This window comes from Dermacentor albipictus, chromosome 1, assembly GCF_038994185.2.
Source record: "Dermacentor albipictus isolate Rhodes 1998 colony chromosome 1, USDA_Dalb.pri_finalv2, whole genome shotgun sequence".
Classification (NCBI taxonomy): Eukaryota; Metazoa; Arthropoda; class Arachnida; order Ixodida; family Ixodidae; genus Dermacentor; species Dermacentor albipictus.
This window is the reverse complement of record NC_091821.1, coordinates 99,533,287-99,557,314: the sequence shown is the minus strand read 5'-3', so window position 1 is coordinate 99,557,314 and position 24,028 is coordinate 99,533,287. Positions and strand designations below refer to the sequence as shown.

At 44.9% G+C, this 24,028-nt stretch overlaps 1 protein-coding gene across 3 annotated transcripts in view; it reads left to right on the top strand.

Annotated features, from left to right (window-relative positions):
- Window positions 1-13,880, top strand: part of LOC135906182 (outer mitochondrial transmembrane helix translocase-like) — a 67,014-nt gene extending 53,134 nt beyond the window's left edge. For all 3 annotated transcript variants that reach the window (XM_065437445.2, XM_065437447.2, XM_065437448.1), the window contains 2 exons: window positions 9,052-9,188; window positions 12,438-13,880. In XM_065437445.2, the coding sequence (XP_065293517.1) occupies window positions 9,052-9,188; window positions 12,438-12,642 (342 nt within the window). In that variant the 3' untranslated portion in view covers window positions 12,643-13,880. The remainder of the gene's footprint in view (window positions 1-9,051; window positions 9,189-12,437) is intronic.
- Window positions 13,881-24,028: the final 10,148 nt, after the last annotated feature.

Here is a 24,028-nt window from a genome sequence, read left to right as displayed (position 1 = left end):
AGACTGGGCCAGCTCACCCATGGTCAGGGGTTAAAGCTTACTGAAAAGCACATTTTATGCTTTAAGATTGACTGTTATGTTACCGGTTAGATAGTGTGAAGTAGTGTGAGTGGTTATCTAGTTGCTGTGTAGTTGCTTATTGATTAGCAGGGTAGGTAAGCTGTGCATGTTGTAGTATATTCAGAACTGTGATAATTAGGGGGGAACAAATGTTTCTCTCTCTCTCTTTTCTTTTTTTTTTCAAAAATGTTTTTATTCTTTTTTTTTTTCTTTTGAAAATGTTTTGTACGCACGAGTGCTTCTAGATTACTGCTGCGTAATTTTTGAAACTTCCACGCCAAGTGCATTGTCTAGTGTCATTAAATGGAAATATGGGTGGGAAGAAATGGAGTGGACAGGACAGACGCTCAGACAGGCCAGAACTGAGTGTCTGTCCTGTTCACTCCGTTTCTTCCCGCCCGTATTTCCGCTCACCGACACTACATAATGCACCAACTGGCCCAACAGTCTACGCTGCTGAAGTGCATTGTCATTCTATTGCCTCACACACCAACTAGATGAAGTCCATAGCATGCTGCCAAGCAGCAGAAACTGGAGAATGCACTCGCACAACATGGCATCCAAAGTGGTGTGCATGGTCCCAATATTGGACACAAAGCTACACATGACAACTCTTGTTTTTGCTACATACTGGCAAACATGTCACAGTTTGACTGGCAGATGTTGGGATCGTAGGCTGTGCAAATTGTGACTGTGTTAAATGCCACGTGGCAACACACGATGGAGCCTGGAAGGTGTGGTAGGCAACAGAAAAGAGTCATGTTTTCATGATCCCTAGGCAGAGCTTCAAACTGGCAGTTGCTACTCAGTGTTTCTTTATGATCAAGTCCTACTTTTTACATCTAGTGTTGCAACAGTGACAAGACTTGGTAGGCTGCAGCTCTCGCTATTAACCTGGTTGCCTTATGACCAGATCAGGGTGTTGCACATTAAACAGGAGAATTTAATTAAATTTTAACTGTTAACTTGATTGGTGTGAAAGTGATGTAGCATGAACTAATTTCCTTCACTATGAACTCTGTAAATCCCTTAAGTGTTTTATTTTATATTGACCAAAAGTGACCTTATTTTCTTTTTCTTTTTTATCGCTTATTTTCAAAATTCTTCAAAAACCCTTTTAAAGCTTTTTCAACCAATTTGCTTCATGTTTTAAGTGGGAAAACCTCATGTTACTTTTTCGCCGTGCAATATATATGCATTTGTCATTGCCACAAATGGTACTGTTAGAAATGAGGAAAAATGCTTTAGTTTACTCTGTTTCAAAGTCAACTATTCTCAGGAGCAAGTTTCTTCACCGAAGAAAGCTTTTCGTGCATTCTTGTATTGATAAGCCAGGCCACGCATTGTGTGGAACTTCATGAAACATGGAAGGACTCGTATCAGGTCCTAGAAGCGATGAAGACTATCATCATCCTCTTCACTCAAGTAACAAAACTCTAGTGCATCGCTTTCGCTCCCACTTTCACTGTCAGAGTCAAACAGTGGGTTTATTTTTCACGCGTGACTCACGTGTGAGTTGTCAGTGGCAGACATCATTGTTACGAATCTTCCAAAGTTTGCAAAAAGTGCACCATTTGAAAAACATGGTCTTTGAGCACTGACAAAGTGCTGCTATCTATTACAGAAGGACTAATAAACGTGCCCCTCCAGGAGTTTACAAAGATTAAATAAATGTAGCCTTTGAGACACTGAAAAAGTGCTGACATCTATGTCGTAAAATAAAAAAGAATGAAATAACCACGGATTTCAAATGCTGCTGCTGCAGCTGCCAATGTAGTAAAAGAAAAACTAAGTATAGACTTACTGAGTTTGCCCAAATCGCCTTGAAAACGGGATTATTGCTGTTCATGAGCTGAGCTTGTCCAAGGTTAAATTAGCCAGATAGTCCAAAACCACTTAAGGGGTTAAGGTTAATTTCATGGTAAGTTGGGTAGATTTAGTTTGTCATAGCCTCACTGCATGTCTATTAATCTAAACTGTTACTGTTTAAATGAACAGATTTCATCGAAGTCCTCTTGCATTAGACTTAATGAGGTTGTGTGGAATATGATAACATTGCATGCTTTCATTTGTATGGTTTTAAGACAGTCAAAGTTGAAGGTGTACTTTCCAGCAGCCTGCTTATGTTTGAGATATGTTTTAATGAGGAAGTAACACCAGACTGTTGTAAAAAGATTCTGTATTTCACTTTTCTTGGCTTTCGAAAAATCAAGGTGCATAAAAAAGATTGCATTGCAAGTAATGTCAGTGGCTCACTCTCTCTACTATCAAGATGGCATGGTGAAATCGCAAACCGATTGGTCTACTTACATGCATTTCCGCTTGATATTTTTACTTGGTCTGTTTATATATATATATATATATATATATATATATATATATATATATATATATATATATATATATTATGTAGAAATATTTAAACTGCACGGAAATTAAAATATTATTCTCTGGAAAGCATTCCCAGCACTGCATAAGAAATCCTTAAATCGATTTCCAATGGCTTTGATTGTTTATCCACCCGATTTTCATGGTGAGAGAGAGTAATCGTGATTTGTTCGTACTTTGAAAAGAAAATTTATTGCATATGAGCCACAGAGGAACGCGGGCACCTTTGAGGCCTCCTTATCACTATCAACTGCCCTAAGCATCTCATCTTTGGTACCATCCATGCCACAGCTACCGTATCCTTTGTATTGGATTACAGCAATTTCTATTGCAAATGATGACATGTAGTCAATATTGCAGTTTTGGTTTTGTACTCCATTCAATCCACATGTAACATTTTATAAAAAGTTTTTGCATAGAAAGTGTGCATTAGAATTAGTAGATACGGTAATGTGCTTATACAGTTGGCTTCCATTCATTTGACTCTAACGGGACTGACAAAATTGGTCGAACCATCCATCAGGCCGAAATAAACATGAGGTGAGAAAAATGTGGACACATGCTGCTGATTCATTTGGCAGTATTTGCCCTGAATGGAATGTGCACCCACTTGTTATGGGTTCAAAGTAGAAAACTAACGAAGAAATGATATAGAGCTCCTTAACAAGGTAAAAAAAATTGAACGCACATCCTATTTAGGAGCAAGATTGAAAAAAAACCTAGCATGCTTCTGATTCTCCCAATAAGAATTAGCGGCAAGAAGTTGGAGTGGCGCCCTCTCGCAAGTGTTGTCACGGTCAGGACGTCGCTTGCTCCAGCTCACTTGGCTGCCGCATGCACTCGTTCCCATCGTGCATGCTTGGGGTATTGGTGACTCGAGCCCTACTTATTGAAGGATATGTTGGCTTCTTTCTGCTGTCATACCTGAACTGCAGTTTCTTCAAAACAGCTTGAGTCGAGCTTATTTGTGGCTTGGATATCATAAGCTATGCAGCGTTGAAGGGGTCTACTGGTTTTAAAAGGCATACATGTGCCGTGTCTGTGCATAAATTTTCTGTAAAAAGAATGCCTGCAACTTCAACACGTGATGTTGTGTATGATGTTCTGCTAAACACTTAAGATTCCCTTAAATTTTAGCTATGAGAGAAATTGCATTGTACATAGAAGAAAACCTTGGTATATGATGTCAGCATTATAAATTCGTGTTAGGACACTGCCCAGCGAAGCTTTCATCATGATTCTTATCACTCTAGTGAGTTGTTTTACTCAAATATGGCCACCTTATTAATGCGTTAGGTGCACATTTTGTACGAAAAAGTTTGCTGCTATACTTTCACCGTTCTCTGAAACAGGCACCCAGAAAACGTATTGCTCATGGCTATTAACACGACGTGTCATGTATAGTATGCGTACGCTACACTAATACCATTACAGCAATCACCTGAAAGAAAAGTTTCATGATTGAGATCAAGAGCCAATCATTTGGCACCATCTATATCGTATCATAGTGGCCTTCATAGTGACCCTCATTAGTGTTTATCGACACTATGGCAAGGTGTGCATTGTTTGTTAAACCCATATGTTCACTACAACTTCAAATTGAAATCACGATGCAGTTTTTTACAGCACCAATTGCAATGCCTAAAGTATACTTCGAGCCACTGCAGCGCAGCTTAGGTTGCTTTGAAAATGAAAATTTAAGCACTTTCTGCCTCACCATGTCTCTATCCTGCGTTGTTTGCTTATACAAACTGAGAACTAGTTGCTTCGTCAGTACCTAAAAGAGAACCTCGCATATCCGCCTCATAAGGAAGACACCACAAGTCTCACATGAATTCACTTTTTTTACCTCCACCAGGGAATAATATTATCTTCAATATGTCCCAACTACTGATCAACAAGACTTCGGCTTCTTCCTGGCTGCAGCCATACAGTCCAAAAGGCATATTTCACTCAAAAATTTGAACCGAGCAGCCTGTGTCAGTTTACCTAGCAGATTTGTCATGTCTATTTCTCAATCAACAGGCACCAATAATTGCTCAAGTGAGTTGAATGTGTAGCATGGAAAAGGAAATAAATATTGGTACATTCCTTTTCATATGCTGCAAACAGCTGTAAGCCACAATTAGCATTACTTCAAATTACCACCACTTACTTAAGTGGTGAAGGATGACTTAATTTTAAGAAGCACTTGAAGAAGCAAGTGGTGCTGGTATAATGAGGTTGTCTACCAACCGGGAATTCTCAGGGAATTTCAACAGTCTGCAAATACTTGGGGAAAACCCGGGAAATTTGTGCTTCTATCAGGGAAAATTAGCTTCAATTTTTATTGAAAGAGAACGAAATTGTCCTAATGCGGCTCGAGTAAAAGAGAGGAATAGTAACGAATTCTTTTTGACGCCGTAACATTGGCTGGAGGAGTTTCCAGTGTACAGTCAATGACCGATTTTCCGAACCTTCGATTTTTGGGACATGCACAATAGTTCTGGTGTGTTCACGGCACCACCACGTACCCCATAGAGTCCATGTATAACAATGTCTGAAATTTCGAATGCAAGAACCCTTCGCCGTCCCATTTTCTGGACTTTTTGCCACGACAGCAGAGCCGAAACGGCATTAATCAAAGCCAACACCGCCGTTTAGATTATCTCGCTGCCTTGAACCAGCACTCTCGAACGCAGATCCGTTGGCAGCCTTAGCCACTGGCAGCCTTAGCCACTGGCAGCCTTAGCCACCGCGGCAACGCAAGGCCTAGCTCCTTCAACCTTCGCTACTTTCTTGCCGTTTGGTGCCATGTTTTTCATTGAAAGAATGCGCCGCTGTCAGTAATGGCGCCAGCTCCGCCTCTGTAATTCTCGTGATTGGCTTCGAAGCTTAGAAAGTATAGTGCATTCCATAATACCGGGTCCCGAAAGGCAGCTTCGCCTGAGCACAGGAGTGTTAAGCGGTGAAGCATATGTGAAGTATTGCAGTGAAGCTTAGCAAGCGTGGGAAGGGACAAATGTCACAGGACACAATACGCATTCCTTAATTATACACAGTTGCACCCGCCTCCTCCTGTCACCGTACGAGCACCGATATGCCTAATAAGTGTACTGGCAAGCCTTCAGACGGACGTGCCTATGGCGATTTGAGCCCTTAAAGGGCCCCTCACCAGGCCCCATAGCAAGTTTTGGTTATACGCTGAAAGTTGTTACATGTCTTATAGGGAATGTTCTGCCACAAAAATTTTTCAAATTGCTCAATAATAGCTGTGATAGAAATGTTTTAGTGCTGCGAACCAATGATTTCAGGAGGCGAGCTCCACTGCATAGCGAGACACTCTCTCCACTCGCCCCGTCTAGCCTCCACAAGCGAAATTTCTTCCTTGCTTTCTCCGATACCAAACCTCGAGGATCGTGTGACGCATACGTCACAGGCCCCAACTTCTTTTTTTTTCTGTTCTTTTTTTGCAGCATTGCGCATTTTTACTGAGGGCATTGCGCACGAGCTGTTGTGATTGTCTGGTTTCGCGCAGCACACAATTTTGCATGCTGTGAACAAGGACACATGACTAGCGGTATAATTCAGTGCTACATGAATACTGAGGCAGAACAAGCAGATCGCAGAGCATGCTCACGCGATGGAACATGGTAGAAAATGGCATAGTTTCGGTACCAGCACACGTGACTGCATGACCATGGGAACAAGCAGACGAAGCAAAAGTACATCTCTTGCTTCGGTGGGAAGTAAAACAAAGAACACGTAGGCGTTCCATTTGTATGTTTTATTATTTCTCTAAACTTCAATTAATCAGTTTAAGCAACAGATCACATAAATAACAAATGTTACCTTGAATAATTCTCGAAGTCACGTGTCACCCTGAGCAACGTCACATTGCGGACCCGAGCACACAGGAGCAGGGACACCAGCATGTCACCGTCCAGCTTGCAGCGTGTTTGCCGTGAGTGAAAGGGAAAACGGCATTTGGATTAAAATTTCAGACCTTTTCGTGGTGCATCGCGATGTAATTCTTTGCAAACACGATTGTTAGCGCGCATTGTGTGCTCTGCACTTGTCAGCTCAACATGGCCAGACCTAGTGAGGGGCTCTTTAAGGGCAGTAAAAGACATGCATTTATTTTTTTGAACTGCCCAATTTCTCGGACGTTTTCGTAGCCCCTAGGGAGTCTGAAAAATTGGATATTGACTGCACAACCGACTCTTCAAATGGTCCGTGGGGCGAACACGCGGCAGAACGAGGATGAGAACAGAAAGGTTCAAAAATTGCATTGAGGAATGATCGAGAAAGGAACTGTGCTGCTTCTTCTTTGAAGGAGCTTGAACTGAAAAAGCAAATTGTTGGCCGACCCCAAGATGCAGGAGTCCCTAATACAAACCAAAATAAACTCTTTAAAGCAGTGAAACGCAGCACTGAGGCATTGTGCATGGGCTGGGAGTATGTCATGACAATTGAAGTTGACTTTCCAGCCGCTGAGAGCATCTCACTTGTGACAAAGTTCAGGCCTAATACCGATGCGCTTGCTATCAGTTGATATAAATAGCTCATTTTTGAAAATATTTGCTTTTGTATGGATCTCTTTTGTTCGTATTTGAAAATGTTTGACTTGATTTGCAATGGACTTTACCATTCTTTTTTCATAGATATTTTATTCACTGTGCATTTTACTAACACCTCCCTTCAGTTTTCTATTTTAAATTAAATGAACACTACTCCTTACTATGCAAAGTGGATTAAGTCGTTTTTTTTTTATTTTTAACATGCTTACTAGAGAGTGAGAGCATTAGGCGACATGGTGTCAGCCGGTCTTCACATAAAAGAAAGTTCTGTGTCACTCGGAGAACTTTGTAAAGGCACAGTTTGAAAATGTCAGCGTGATAGCAACCCTGATAATCTAAACTGCAGTGTTAAGTCCCCGTGTTACTGCCGAGTGTTTCTGTGAAGTGCAAAGGTTCGATATTATACCATGAACTACTCATCGTAAGCAAACATGCTTTAGTGGGTTAAAATCAAGGTAAATATTGTAGAAGTCATAGATAGCCAGTGTTTGTGAGATGCTTGTTGCATCACTGCAGGTATGGTATCCTAACTGGATTCTTATATGCTATGTTTTCGTGTTTATGCTTTTATTATTCATTTGAGCTACCACTGCAAAATGTAGATCTACGTATGAAAAACCCACAATGGGCTGGTCTGAGCTCCTTTGGCTGGCACTGTAGCATTACCCTTTAGAAATATATTGTCTAGAAAATAAGCTCCTTGAATAAATTTTTGCGAACGAAGACGTCATAAAAATATGAGATGACCATCATAAGTATACAAGCGCAGGGAGCGAGAGTAAGCAAATGGGAACACTGCAGAAGGCACCCAGACACCGCCCGAACTGCAGCAGACAGACTTGAGTCTGTGCCCTGACGTCATGCGAGCAGCCGTACTCGCAGCACCCCTGTAGGTCATTCTCGGGGCTAATAGGAACATGGCGAAATCAGCAAACTTGACCTACACAGAATAGAAATTTATTTACTTAATGTCCATTGTCATCACTCTCAGCCTAGCACTTTATCACTCTCTCTGAAGAACACATATAATCTTTCGTAAGGTCCATGGCGCATTTGATATTTTGCATTTATCAAGTGACTCCACAACAATCTCAAATGGGATGGTGGCCTATGCCTAGAATAGCCACTTTGCTAGATAGTCCTATAATTCATGCAATTCTCAAAACACCAAGAACATGTGATATGACTTGTTGCAACTAACTTAAAATGTAAAATAGCTTACCATTCGAATGTGCTTTCACAATCAGACTGAAAGTGGCATCTCGTCATCATGCTATGGGAGTTCTGTCGCCATCCATCGTTTCCTTCTTGTGGTGGCAATGATGGTGGCTAGGCTGGCTCTGACTGTAGGCTGTTGAAAACGGCGTGAACGCAGTTTTGGTTTCGTGTCAAATTGTGTGCTGTAAGCAGTTATTGGACAAATTTTCACAGGGAAGAAATGATGTCTTAGAATCAAGCAAATATTGTAATAATTCATTGTGAACTACCAATTTTGCTTCACAACGTTCCAGGGGCGCGCCAAAAATAGGCATATTCAACGAGAGATAACGTGTTCTGTGCATTCACTGTACCCTAAGTCCCAAAAAGACAGACGCTTTCGCTATTGGAGTAACCACAGGGGTCACCATTGGAGTCAGGCACATGTGTGCTGACCAGCCAAATTATAATTATCCTGCAAAGGCCAATTTCAGGATTGAAATAACAAACGTTCGGGCCTATAGAAATGCATGGCCGCAGGCCTGGACTTTTGGTTGCGATCAAATTAACCGAAAAATTTAATTAACCAGAATTGAAATAGTGGAAGTCTATTGTAGTTGAAATTTTATGCATAAATTTGCTGAATTAATGGTCAGCTGTTAGGGGGACAGATGTTAGTTTCTGTAAATGTTTTTCTTTTTTCTTCAAACTAGATTTACCAAGCTACTCTGTGTAAATGTAAATGTCTTGTCACACAGGCAGAAAATTTCCTCATACTCCTGTGACCATTACCCAGGTTTGGTCCCCTCAGCAAGAACAATTTCAGATTGTTGCTTTGCCTTTCCAGGTGAGCAAGGATGTGAACATTATGAAGATTGCACGCCTCACTGAGGGCTTCTCGGGTAGCGACTTGAGGGAGTTGTGTCGCAATGCCGCTCTTTACCGGGTTCGAGATCTCCTGCGAATTGAAAAGCATCAGGGAGGGTAAGTTACCTGAATTGCTTCTCAGTTTGGTACTGCATAGAGCTACCCCTCGTTTGCCTCTGATCAACTAGCTGAACAGTGTAATCGAAAAGTAAAATGTCACTGCGGTTGAAGCTCAATATAATGAACTTCAATATAACAAAGTATGTTTATACAGGTTTTTCATAGAACTTGATTTCACTGCTGCTGCAAAGGAACACCGAGACAGTAAATGGAAACTTCTGCAGACGCAGATGGTTAAATGGTTGAATTACAAGCGGCTGCTTGTAAACACACCTCTCAAATCGCACGCCGCCCTGCTACCTAGCGCGACCGCCAAAGTGAAGCAACGCCATCTTCTGTATAAAGTCCAATTGCTACAAGACCCTATCGTGCCCCCGCATGCCTTGCGCTTTGGGTGCAAGTGAATGCGTGCTAGGGTGAGTCGAGAAGAATGGTAGCTTGATGAGCACTGTTTTGTGTCTTCCCGAACAAGCTAGGGAAAAGAGGCAGAGGGTGCTAGGAGTGCGAGCTTGCAGTAACGCAATCAAGTGCATGCAAGATGAGGGGGAGAGGGTGGGAACAGGTTGGCACATGTCTCCTTTTTCCAGCGTGGCTGTGGCTAGAAAAAGTTCTCATACTTTTCAGACAGACCTTGTACAGTAAAACCCTGATTATATCTCTTTCAAGGGACCATGCGGAAATATATAATCCAGGCGTCATATAAAATCTGGCCAACAAGGCATTTCTATAATACACAATGTTGCACGACTGAGTTTGCGGGGGACTTCAATTAAACTGTAGTTCTATTTTCGCAAGACTTGGCACTGGAGGCATTGGTATTCTGTGGCCAACAGTGCTCTTAGTACTGCAAAGATAGCGGGCTTGGTGTAGTGCCCAAAATGCTGTTGGCATTGTATGCCAATGTGTCTGTTGCCGGGAGCAGGGACTGCGAAAACGTTGAGAGGTGGAAAGTGCAAGGAGAGAGCAATGAAGAAACAAAGGAAGGCAGCAGTTCAGTGATGCGATGAGGAGGAAGGGAAATGAACAATGGGAGGGCAGAAAACAAGAGGGAAGGAAAAATAGTGCACGAACCATTGATGATGATTGCCAATCAACCGAACAAGTGAGTGAGTCTCCACCCTCTTCCTTGAACCTGGTGATCTCTGCAACTGAGTTGCGCGAGATTACCCTTTCCCTCTGCTTCTTCCCGCAACCGCCCACCCTCCTCCTTCTTCCAGCCATTCCCCACAACTCAGTTGAGCAAGAGCTCCACACCCGCTCCCACAACTCGCTTGCCCAAGAGTATGCACCCTTTTCCTCACCTTCCCACAAGGAATGAGTGAGCTAACGGGCGACAAGGCCCCCCCTTACAGTTGCGCGAGAGCTCACGTGTGACAGGTCCCCTCTCCATGTGCCCTTCTTTGCAATTCGGTTGCCCGAGAGAACACACCCTTTCCCTTGGTGCATTTTCTTTTTCTTGCCTTCCCTCACCCGACCAACCATCAACACGGCTGAAAGAGCCAAAGAAAGCTGTTTGCCTTAAAAGACTAGCAGTGAGCCTGGAAACGAGTCGGAGCTTTCCAAATGGGAAGGGGCATTTTTACTCACTTTAGCACGGGTGGTGGGGACGGTGCCGCAAGGGAGCTGCTGGAAGTTGGCGGCGCTTCTCGCGTGTCCACCATTGGGTTTGCAGTTTCGTGTGGGTTGGCATATGAGATGAGACGTGTGTAACATCTTGTCTTGTAATCCAGTCTCTTAATGCATTGTCTCTATGGGGAGTTCGCCGAGGCTGCATTAATCCGTTGTCACCATACACCGGCGAGATGAAAAAAAAAAGAGGCATGGTGTATGTCTCACCAGAGGTGGCGACGTCAACCATGCCTTGAGAGAGTGGAGAACAGAAATACTCTGAGTGAAGAGACAAGTGAGGATGGAGAATAAAGTCAGTTGGAGGGGCCTGCAGGACTGCATTTGTGTCCAGGTCAGCACACGGCAATCGCAGCATGTGGATCAGGCATGAGGAGGTCTCTAGCTGGGGAGTGGCAACATGTAGCAATTGCTATGAACGGGCAGATGTCTGACTTTCCCTTTATTAAATGTTTCTGAACAGTTTGCGCTTGTGCGGTGTGATAGGGTCAGTATCATGATGTTGCTGCCATGTTGTGGATAGAGGTGGCGAACTGTTTCCGCCTCATGAAAAAGGCATTCAGACAAAATGCTAGGATGGCTTCCAACGCAAATAGTTGTCTTGGTGACCGTGCATGATAGCGCGACAATATTTTGGGGGAGGTGGGGATCATTAATTACGGGATCAAAAGCCTTGTCATGGACTGTGCCTAGTGCTAGCAACTGTAAAATAGCACCGTGGATACACTTGTATCATCATCATGTTTACAGCCTCCAATGCAAAGCTACAATTTTTGTTTGCAACAGCATATTGATTCCATGAGACTGAGATTGCCTTAACTTTGTTTGTGTTAAAATGACATGGCTTGTAAACTCCAAGAAAACATGCATTTCATCTGTTGTTGTCACAGAGTCACTCGTAGTCACTTTTGGTTGGTGTTTTCTTGTTTGAACTGACTGCTGATGCATTTGAAAGCACACTAGCACAATTTAAATATGCCCAGTATAGTTTCTGTACTGACATGACATATGATGCAGCAGTACTGTACGCATGTTCTCCACTTGACATGAAAGGACGTGTGCATATTATGAATTTTGCATGAGGTGATGTTCTTTTTTCATTTGCTTGTCACAAAAACTTCAGGTACACGCATGCAATGCACGTAGATTTTGTTAAATCAGAACTGCAGTACAACACTGCTTTGCTAAATTGTGGAAGGAAATACATTGCTTTCAGTTTAACTAAGGTAGGGAAATTATAAAGCTTGTCATGTCAACGTTCAACTGTACAGGATTATTAATTTCCTTTGTATGTGTAGCAGAAGTGAAGCCATCTAACCGATGAGGCACCAAATTGCAGTTTACTGTGATTGCAGTACATTAAAGGCCAATAACTTAATTAGTTATCGTTTCTTGTTTCACGATGCTAGGTACTGTAATGTAATTTGCACTTACTGAACTACTTAGATGATGCCACATAGTCCTGCAACTCATTTTAGTACCAGTACTGTGTTTATTAGCATTGAACTGTAAGTGCCATGCTACCAGGCCTCTAAAATTGTTGTGCTACTTATACAGTGATTCTTAAGACAGGCTTGCTTTTTTCTAATCCTTGTAATATTTTTGTAATCTCCAACTCAGGGTACACAAAGAAGTGTCTGATGATGAAGAAACATTCCATGATGCACGTCAGTCTGGTGCAAAAGAAGGTTCAGATGATGATGAAACGTTTCATGATGCATTACGGCCTATCTGCATGGAAGACTTCACCAACGCCCTGGCCAAAATGAAGAACTCAAAAGTGCTTGCCCACCAGCGACACAGTGTCCCATTAGAATTGGACTAGGCCTTATGCAGTCATCTAAATCCTGAGGACTGTGTTGTTACATTTGTGTTTATGACATTAATGGCCCGCCAGGAGCGGACTGAACAATGTGAGCTGCTCTTGTATTATTAAGCAATATAAGAAATTGAATAGTAATCACTGTCACAGCAGTTGTCAGACCACCTCTGTGCTGAACAGCTGCACACTTACATCCATTGAAACCCATTGCTCATAAGAAAATGAATCATTGTTTGCAAGAATGAAGGCAGTAAATGCTGAGATATTAACTGGCAGGTGAGTGCCTCATGCTTACTAATTGTAATTTACATTCAGGAAGTTATACTGAATGACATTTGGGTTCATCAAGTACTGAGGTTTTATGACATTTACTTGCACTCAAATGTTCTTGCCAGCAAGGTGCTGTCTGACAGGACTGTGAACTGATGTTCAAAGTAAAATTTGTTTTGTGCTATTTAAAGTATAAACCCCATGCAAGCAATTTCTTTAGCGACAGCGACAAGCGACGCGATGGAGATGGCTGTCGCGTTCGCTCGTTGCCCAGACGTCAAACTCCAAGCGAGCGACCGCTTCGCGCGGCAGCTCTCCAGTGTTGCCAGTATTAGGGGATCGAGTTAGCGCCAAACCTGGCGTAGCACTTGCTATAATTATTTAAGTTGATTTGTTTGGCTGTACAAAGCAACATAAAGTATTTCTGAAGGTCTTGCAATAGGTTTATTTTGTTTACATATCGAAATTTGGTAGTTTGCTCGTTCCGTTTGTATACTGAGAAGCGCGCACGTGTGCACACCGGTAGTACGTCACTAATGTACATCCCGTTCCGATTGCTTACTATTGGCTAGTCGCTCATAGCACTTCCGGGCGACGAGCGACGAATTCTAGATTTGCAGGACCGAGCGATCGCGCGACAAGACCGAGCGATCTGTTCAAACGACGGCCCGATCCGTCGCTCGAAGCCGTTGCTTGACGCTGTCGTGCACAAAATCGCGCTCATGGGGTTTAGCCTTAAAATGTTTCAAATATATGGTAGTTTATTTCCTACAGTAAGCAGATTCTGTTATGCTTGTCAGTCTTGGGTAGAACGTATTTGCTGCAGCTAGCAGCAGTTATACATACACATGCTCAGCTGTATAAATATGTATAAATATAAATACCTATGTGCGTGTGATAGCATTCAGTTTCATTGTGGCAGGAGCTGTGTATGTTTTGTCTTTCAGCAAATATAAACTTGTTAACTCAAATCTTTTTTGTCTGCTTTAAAATGTAGTACAACAGCTTATAAGGATTGAACTGCCCATGAAAGTTTAAATAAATTAGTGCATGGACAGTTTAGTAAGCTTTTTTTTTGTTAGTGTGTCATAAGGATTGTAACTTGCCAGTTTGCGTTTCCTTTGTTTTATTAATTGGTTACAACTTCTGCAGGCCGTTCTCAGCCCACACATAGTAATACTAGTGTGTTAATGAAACGATCATACAACACATAGGGAAATTTTAGTGCATATAAATGGAAAGTTGTTTTAGTAATGGCAAAAGTTGAATTTTGATTTGACAGTCTTGGAAGCAGGTGTGCTGGGAGCAGGAAACATGTCTTGCCTCAACCACCACACATTTTCTGCCAGTTGTATTAGCGGATTTGGCCTTCCTTGGATGGCTTGTGCTCTCTTAAAATGTAAATTATCACATCTGTGCAGTGCTTTTGCAGCACTTTACTAATACACCAACTAAGTGGCCTGGTACACAACATAGGGGAATACAAACCTGTCAACTCTTCCAATTTTCCAATAAAGTTTACAACCGTTTCATCAAGTTTTGCGAAAAATAAATTTTCGCTTGTTGTTCTCTGACCATACCTTTGGAAGTTTTCCGATCATGAAACAATATCAAAGGGGTACCTTCTTGGAGCAAGTTTATTCAGACAAGTTCTTGAAACAGGCAAAATCAGCAACAACAAAGTCACTGTGATCTAAAAAACAGTGTGTTGCTTTTCAATTTGTACTATTCCACGTTTTCTGCTGCTTGTGTGCTGGCCTAAGAAAAATCATCATTAATACTGTGTATTTCTATTCAACAAAATGTGTGTGCTCCGAGCAAACTTAAAGAATGTTTTTGCTATTCACCCTCCCTCCTTTTGGTGTTGTGTCCGTGAGATTTTTCCTAATTTTAAAGTTTGTTGGTTGGCAGGTGGGGGAATATTTTTAAAGGTATAATATGCTTACACACAGGTGCAGAACTGATATGTACCGCACACCCTTTGAATTCCACGAGATCATGCAATAGTCCACTTTATTTTGGAACCATGAATAATTTCTCTACGCATGTTATATTATACACGCATTTCTCACTTTCACAGCTGGAGTGATGGGTTGTTACAACAGACAAAAAATTACCACCAATGAACAAACCAATATGCATAGCATAGGTAATTGCAGACCAGTATTGAATGGCTGCTAAATTGTACAACTCGATTGCACGATGAAATTGGACAATATGAAGTGTGGATGCCAGCTTGTTGAAAAGTGATGGATGCAACTGAAGCATTTAATTATGTGCCTGTAGTAATCTATTGTAATGTGTTGCACGCAAGTTAAACAGCCCATCACCAGGCCACATAGCAAATTTTGGTTATATGCCGGAAGTTGTTACGTGCCCCCTAGGAAGCATTCTGCCACAATAATTTTTCAAATTGATTCATTAATAGCCAAGATAGAAATATTTCCAGGGTGTCTACCAACCGGGAAAACCGGGAATTCTCAGGGATTTTGAGTAGTCTGGAGAAAGTCAGGGAAAACTCAGGAAATTTGGGCCTCTATCGGAAAATTAGCGTCAATTTTATTGAAAGGGTTGAAAGTCGCGGTAATGCTGGCTCGAGCAACAGACAGGAATCGTAATGAATCGTCTTTGACGCCCTGTCATCGGCTGGAGGAGTTGCCAGTGTACGGTCAACGACCGACTTTCCAGATTCCCGATAATTTGGACGGCTTCGCGGCACCGCCACGTACCCCACAGAGTCAACGTATCGGAACGTGTAAAATTTTGGATGCAAGAACTCTTCGCCGTCCAATTTTCCGAACGTTTTGCCGTGACCGCAGGTCCGAAGCGACTATAATCAAAGGCACCACCGCTGCCGCTTTGATTACTTCTCCACCTCGAACCGGCACTCTCGCACTCAGATCCGCTGGCAGCCGTTGCCACCACTGCGGCAACGCTAGGCCTAGCTGCTTCGACGTTGACTATGAAGCTTCTTGGCGTTGGGTGCCGAGTTTTTTATTGAAAGAATTCGCTGCTGTCAGCAATGGCACGGACTCCGTCTTTGTGGTCCTCGCGATTGGCTTAGAAACTTAGAAACACAATGCGTTGCATAATGCCGGTTCCCGAAAGTCAGCTTCGCCTCTGTACAGAAATGTTACTTGGTGAAGGATATGCAAAAGTATTGCAGTGAAGCATAACAAGCGTGGGAAGGGACTATTGCCACGAAACACAGTATGTATTCCTTAATTATACACACGTGCAGCCGGTATTTTCTGTCACAGTACGAGCACCGATATGCCTAATATGTGTACCGACAGGCCTTCAGAGTGTTTTCGAACGTGCCTGTGGTGGTTTGAGCCCCTAAGGGCAGTAAATGACACGCATTTATTCCTTTCCAACTGGCCGATTTGTCGGACGTTTTGGCGGTCCCTAGGGAGTTCGAAAAATCGGTCGTGGACTGTGCAACTGACCAAGATGCTTCAAATGGTCCTTAGGGCGAACGAGTGGCGGAAGGAGGACAAGAACAGAAATTATCTACGCATTGAGGAATAAACGGGAAAGGAAGCTTGCTGCCTCCATTTTGAAGGAGCTTGAGCACAAAAAACAAAGTTTTGGCTGATGCCGAGATGCAGGTGTCCCTCATCCAAACCAAAATAAACTCTTTAAAGCAGTGAAACACAACACTCGGGCGTCGTGCGCAGGCTGAAAGTATGTCAGGACAGTTGAGGTTGACTTACGAGCTGTTGAGAGAGAATCTCAATTGTGACAGAGTTCAGGCCTCATACCACTGAGCTTGCTATCAGTTGATAGAAATAGCTCATATTCGAAAATATTTGCTTCTATGTGCATCTCCTTTTTATTCGTATTTGAGAATAACTCCATTTGCAATTTTTTTCGAAGACACTTTATTTGCTGTGCATTTTACTAACCCCTGCCTTCTATTCTCTTTTTGAATAACATAAGCACTACTCCTTAGTATTCAAATTGGATTAAGCCACTTTTTAAATCTTTTTCGTGTGCTTACTAGAGAGTGACAGCATCAGGCGATATGGTTTCAGCACGTCTTGACATAAAACAGTTCTGCATCACTCAGGGAAATTTGCAAAGGCACTCGGGGAAAACCTAGAAAACTCAGGGAATTTGGAAATGTCAACTTGGTAGACACCCTGATTTCAGTGTCACGAACCGATGATTTCAGGAGGCGAGCGCTACTGCCAAGAGAGACACTCTCCACTTGCCCCATCTAGTCTCTGCAAGTTCCTTTCCTGTCTTCTCCCATACCAGAGCTCGAGGATTGCCTTACGTGTGCATCACAGGCCCCGCCTTCATTTTTTTTCCGTCACTTTTTTGCAGTGCATTGCACTTCTGCTGATGGTGTTGTGCGTGAGAACACCTGACTAGTGGTATAAGTCAGTGCCGCATGAATACTGAGGCAAACACAAGCGGATTACAGAGCATGATTGCCTACTGGAACGTGGTAAAAAATGACATAGTCTTGTTGTCTGCACGCACAACTGCATGACGTGGGAACAAGCAGACTGAATGGAAGTCTCTCTTGTTGCGGTGCGAAGTAAAACAAACACACAGACATTCTGTTTGCATGTTTTATTATTTCTCTAAACTTTTATTCGTCTATTTAAGCAACAGATTACACAAATAAGAGATGTTGGCTTGAATAATTAACGAAAAAAAAACAATTATTGGGTTTAACGTGCCAAAACCACTTTCTGATTATGAGGCACGTCGTAGTGGAGGACTCTGGAAATTTCATCCACCTGGGGTTCTTTAACGTGCACCTAAATCTAAGTACACGGGTGTTTTTGCATTTCACCCCCATCTAAATGCGGCCACCATGGCCGGGATTCGATCCCGTGATCTTGTGCTCGGCAGCCCAACACCATAGCTATTGAGCAACCACAGCAGGTGATTCCCGAAATTCTGTGCCACTATGAGCGATGTCACAACACTGCCATGTACATAGGCGCCCTTGTGTGATATGCGTCGACACTCCGGCTGGGAGCGCAGCACCAGCGAGGAGAAGGGCAAACGGTGTTCGGTTTGAAATTTCAGCTCTTTTCGCAGTGCGTAGCGATGTAATACTTGGCAGACATGATCGTTTACGTGTATTGTATGTGCGGTGCTTGTCATCTCAAAATGGCCAGACCTGTTGAGGGGCCCTTTAAGTGTAAATACACTAGTGGAGATCTTGACACTACAGGGTGTCTACAAACCGGGAAAACCGGGAATTCTCAGGGAATTTGAACAGTCAGGAAAAACTCGGGGAAAACTCAGGAAATTTGTGCTTCCATCAGGGAAAATTAGCTGTAACTTTATTGAAAGGGAACGAAAGTCGTGTTAATGCTGGCTCCAGTAACAGAGGAATCGCAACGAATCGTCATTGACGCCGTGTTATCGGCACGATGTATTGCCAGAGTAGTTAACGACCGATTTTCTAGACGCCCGATTTTCCGGACATGCCCGATAATTTGCACGGTTTTGCGGTACCACCACGTACTCCATATAGTCAATGTATACTGCCCTGACTGCAGGTCTGAAATGGCATTAATCAAAGCCGCCACCGCCGCTATTTTGATTATCTCGCCGCCTCGAACCGGCACTCGCAGGCAGATCCGCTGGCAGCCGTAACCACCACCGCGGCAACGTTAGGCCTAGCTGCTTCTATGTTCGCTATTAAGCTTCTTGCCGTGCGGTGCCGTGTTTTTCATTGAAAGAATTCGCCGCTATCACCAATGGCACCGACTCCGCCTTTGTAATCCTCGCGATTGGCTTTGAAACTCGCAGAGCACAGCGCGTTGCGTAATGCCAGTCTCCGAAAGTTAGCTTCGCCTCAGTACAATAGTGTTAGGCGGTGAAACATAAGCGTGGGAAGGGGGCAATTGTCACGGGACATAGTATGTATTCCTTAATTACACATGCGTGCACCCCGTCTCCTGTCACAGTACAAGCCCTGATATGCCTAATAAGCGTACTGGCAGGCCATCAGAGCTTTTTCAGACTTGCCTGTGGTAATTTTAGCCCTTAAAGGCAGTTAAAGACATGCATTAATTTTTTTCAGACTGCCCGTTTTTTTTCGTTTTTTTTTTGCGGCCCCTCGGAAATCCGAAAAATCAAATGTTGACTGTACAACTGACCAAGAGGATGCTTCAGATGATCCATGTGGTGAAAGCGTGGTAGAAGGAGGATGAGAACAGAAAGGACCGACGCACTGAGGAATTAACGGGAAAGGAATTGCCGGCGCCTTTTTGAAGGAGCTTGAGCTAAAATAACTAAGTGTTGGCTGATGCTGAGACACAGGTGACCCTCATCCAAACCAAAATAAATTGTTTAAGCAGTGAAACCCAACACTGAGATGTTGTGTACGGGCTGAGAGTATGTCAGGACAGTTGAGGTTGACTTTCCAGCTGCTGAGAGAGAACCTTAATAATTAGTTGTGACAAAGTTCAGGACCTCATACAGATGAGCTTGCTATCAGTTGATGGAAATAGCTGATATTAAAAAAATATTTACTTATGTATGCATCTCCTTTTCATTCGTATTTGAAAATGTTCGACTCAATTTGGAATGGGCTTTACCATTTCTTTCTCTGTGCATTTTACACCTTCCTTCTGTTTTTTTTTTTAAATAAAATAGATATTACTCCTTACTATTCAAACTGGATTAAGTCTTTTTTTTGTTTCAGTATGCTTACTAGAGAGTGACAGCATCGGGCAACGTGGTGCATGTCGGCTTGTCTTGACATAAAACAAAGTTCTGGCTCATTCAGGGAATTTCGCAAAGGTGCTCAGGGAAAACCTGGAAAACTCAGGGAATTTGGAAATGTCAACTTGGTAGACACCCTGCACTAACAGCAGCAGTGGCAAGGGACATGCATTTTAAGAAATTTCTCTGCTGATTACAGGTACGATGCTTTGTCCGAGCTAGGCAGCCCTGAGCTTTTGATTGCCATCGTCTACGTCAATGTGCGTTTGTTGCTGGGAAGCGGAATTTTCGTCCTGCATCGCTACCATCAGCAGACACGTCCCCAGCTGGACCAAGCTATAAAGGATACACTGCAACCTGCAACTGTCACACTGGCAACAGCAGCGGCAAGGGACATGCATTTTTAAGAAGTTTCTCTGCCGATTACAGGTTACTAATTTGTTTTATTATATTCTCCTGCATAGCATATAGTATGTAGCATAGCATATAGCATACCCACAAAGCTGAAAGCGCGATTGAGTGAGAGGAAATTTGCAAACTAGTGCCCGCCCTCTCCCGTACGTAGCCGTGGCCGTACCACTCATAGGAGGTTTTGGCTGCATCATGTCTGTCCTGCAAACGAGAAGACACGCTAGTGCACTGTCTTGTTTTCGTATGGCTCAGTTTTTAGCGCTGTTCGTTCTTCCAAGTCATGTACCAGCTAGGTCATCGACATACATTATATAAATGCATCAATTCGTAGACGAAATTTTAATTTCTTTCTTAATATTGTTGCGTCCAGGCGCCTAAAAGGGACGCGGGTATCAAGAAGAGAAGGGAAGAGGAGAACAAAGACTGTGCAGCGGCCATTCCTGCTGTTCGTAGCCTGCTGTTCCTGCTCTCGCACGCCTAAATAAATCCCTTTTCCCAGTGCTTGTAACAAATTGGTGGAGGTGTGGGGTACACTTCGTAACCACGGAGCCTACGCTGCTACAACTTTGCCGAAGCCGTCGACTTGCCAGACTTCCGCCACCCTCACCTGACATGCCTGAATACGCCTGCCAGATTCCGGACGGATCTGACGCGGCTTCAAGGCCAGCACCTGGTGTTCCGTGGCAATACTATTGGGTGCCACTCACTTTCGGAGGAAAAGTCAGAGAAGATGTAGACGAGTGGCTCACGAACTACCGAAGGGTGAGTTGGTGTAACGGTTGGAACTCGACCGCACAGTGGTACAATTTTGTGTTTTCCCTTGCCGACACAGCGCTTGTCTGGTATGAAAATCACGAAGACACGCTCACTTCATGGGAGCTTTTCGTTGAGGAGCTCGGAGCGTGTTTTGGAGACTCAAGTGCAAAAAAGAAACGCGCTGAACAGGCGCTTTCTCAAAGAGCTCAGATTCCCGGCAAGACCTGTACGACTTATATTGAAGAAGTGCTGAAACTGTATAAAATAGTCAACTCTCAAATCTCGTAAGATGACAGAGTTGGACATTTGTTGAAAGGAGTAGCCAAAGACGCCTACAATTTTTCATCCGCAAGGAAAGCTTGGATTCCGTGTTTGACGTCATTCACCACTGCAGGACCTTTGAGAGGCTGAAGATATGCAACGGATAATACTGAAGTTTGGTCACCTGGCTAATGTCACAACGGTGGCAAGTGCAGACCCGAGCTTGTGTGTTGACCTTCCATCAACGATACAGCAGATTTTTCGCGAAGAGTTGCTCCTTCGGGAAGAGATGTACCGTTGCACACCCGCATCACTGGTGCGTACTCACCACACGAGATGAACACGGCCGTTTCGACCTCAAGGCAACCGACGGTTCACTCAGCGACCGTTGAGTATAGGTATACCCCAAAAACGAGAGGGACCATGAGCTATCAAGATCATGACTGCGACCAACGCCCTCGCCGCACACACGCCTCCCGGCGGCCGATGCCTAGCCATGATGAATGTGACCCACCTGCTGGCTATGCAGCCGACAGCAATATGCGTGACTACATGGAGGAACATCGAAATTTGCGGCATCTGCCGGTGTGTTTCCAATGCGGTGTCGCGGGCTCATAGCGAGGTTTTGCAATCGTCGCCCAACAACGTGGAAAGGTCGATCCGGGTCTTCAACAAGGACCTCACCTCCTATGAGGACAACTCAACAGCCGTATACACCACCTCTTGGTCAGCTGGCGTCCCTCCCGGCAACGATTACTGACAGAGAAGCTTTCGGAGCCGCTCGCCGGCATCTGACAAAAGTTTGACGCCACCGCCATCATCTCGTGCACTGCGTTTACGTCAATCTCCATCGCCAGTGCGCCGTTCCGCCTCGCCTCCACAACCGGAAAACTAGCTAGCGCGACCGATGGGGGTGAGGTCGCTCGACACGTGCTATCGAGAGAAATGCCCCTTGCAGTTGCTATGACTTAAGAACAAAGTGCATATACTTGTTGAGGTTCGCACTAGGATAGGTTTTCGCCTTACCCTCGCCCGGTCCAGGGCGTTGCCCGCCCCTGGGTCTACTCTTCGTCTTTTCACGAAGACTTCCGCGACAAGTGGACACCATTCGACTCCCGGTCCGACGCCAGGCTGGCCCTCCAGGCCCCTCCAAATCTCCGAAGCGGCGCGGCGCCGCGCTAACCCTAACTCGCCGCGCCTGCACCTCTGGAATGCAGTGTCTCACGAAGACCCGGCAGCCGACAGCCACCAATGCTTCGCTGGCCTCCTCTTCTACCGCTGCCGGTGCCACTGTGCCTACTCTGTGAACGCTGAATGCTACTAGCGACGTGAACAATTCTAAGCCGGCAGCCCTGCCTCAACCGGCTGCGTTCCTGCACTACGCGCACGCCACCGTGCATATTCCGGCCACGTTTACCGCTGTGAGCAACGCTGAGAGCTCTGACTCGACCGCCGCGTCGCAGGCGGCGTTCCGCCTCAAAGTCTCCTACGACCAAGCTCCACGCTGTCAGCGACGCCAAGAGTCTCGGACCACTAAACGTGTCGCAGCCTGCAGCGTTCACCGTCGCCGCCGCGTCTATTCCGGCCACATTGGCGCCTGTTGTAAAGAGCTGCAATCAGACATCAGAATCGCAGCTGACCGCGCTTGTTGCAGCCGCTTCCACCGGATCCACCACTTCTGCCGTGCTGGACAGTGCAAACTCTATGCCCGCCGATGTCATTCCCAATGTTTCGAGCTGTGTTCCTGTCGCCCCTACCCCCTTGACCACCGTGCAGTAGCGTAGCTAGGTCGTCTGGCACCCGGGGCCCATAGGCCTTCTGTCAACCCCCCCCCCCCGCTCCACTGGCCCCTTGCACCTGGGGCCCACGCCCCCCCCCCCCCCCCCTGTTGCTACGCCACTGCCACCGTGTATCCGGCTGACGACTCGTCGGCGGTGATGGCTTTCACGTCGTCCCCAGACAACGACTTCCTCCGTTTCTTTCGCTAATAATGCATCTCCTTCAACTCAGGCTCCGTCACCTCCAGGTTCCTACGCCGCTACATTGAAAGGGCCCTCGGTGCAAGCATCCCTCTCTTCCACTACTATACCCTCCCCATCCCTGATTGACGAGAACCGCTCCTTCGATCTCCGGCTCACAATGTTGGAGCGTCACCAGCGCGAACAGCGCATCTGCCAAGATTTACAACAGCAAATCCACGCATTGACACAAACCCTAAAGACAACCACCTCCTCTCTTACATATCAGCTTACCAAGCTGAATGAGCACCTTGCCACGTTAATCACCCCGTCCCCTAATGCCCAGTTCGCCCCATTTGCTGACCTGGTAGAAACCACCACTACCGCACACCACACTCGCTTGCTTCAGCTAGAAACTCGATTGCCCAGATCCTCACCACCCTCCAAACCCAATCCAAGCAATTGGAATCATTCGTTTCTATGCTGGGCTCCCTCCAAGAGTCACTCCCCCCCCGGCCAAAAAGAAGCAACGTGTCCCCGGAAACTCTTCTACCTCTAACCTATCGAAAACATGGCGCGTGGAGAGGACCTCGAGATGGTGCAGTGGAACTGTCGAAACCTTCGCCACAATAAGACCCCCCTCCACCGGTATCTCCTCACCCGCCCTTCCGTGCCCCATTTTCTCCAGGAGACGCGGACGGCCCGCACCGTCCCAGGTTACCGCGCCTACCATGCCACGACGGGCACGCCGCTTGCGTCCATTTATGTACGCAGCGACATCCCCGTCGAGCCACTTGATATCCCCTCCAGCCTCCATAAATATTTAGTTGGTGTGGTGTATTACCAACCTTCTTCGCGCATCTCACTCGCCCTTATGTCTTTCTATAATCACTCTGTCACATCATTTTTATTCACTACCTTGGGCAAGTTCCTTCATTCTGTTCCCGCCACCACCCATCTCCTCCTTGGGGGCCATTTTAACGCCCCTCACACGCTCTGGGGCTACCCCAAGACCCTCAAGCCCGGCTGCCTTC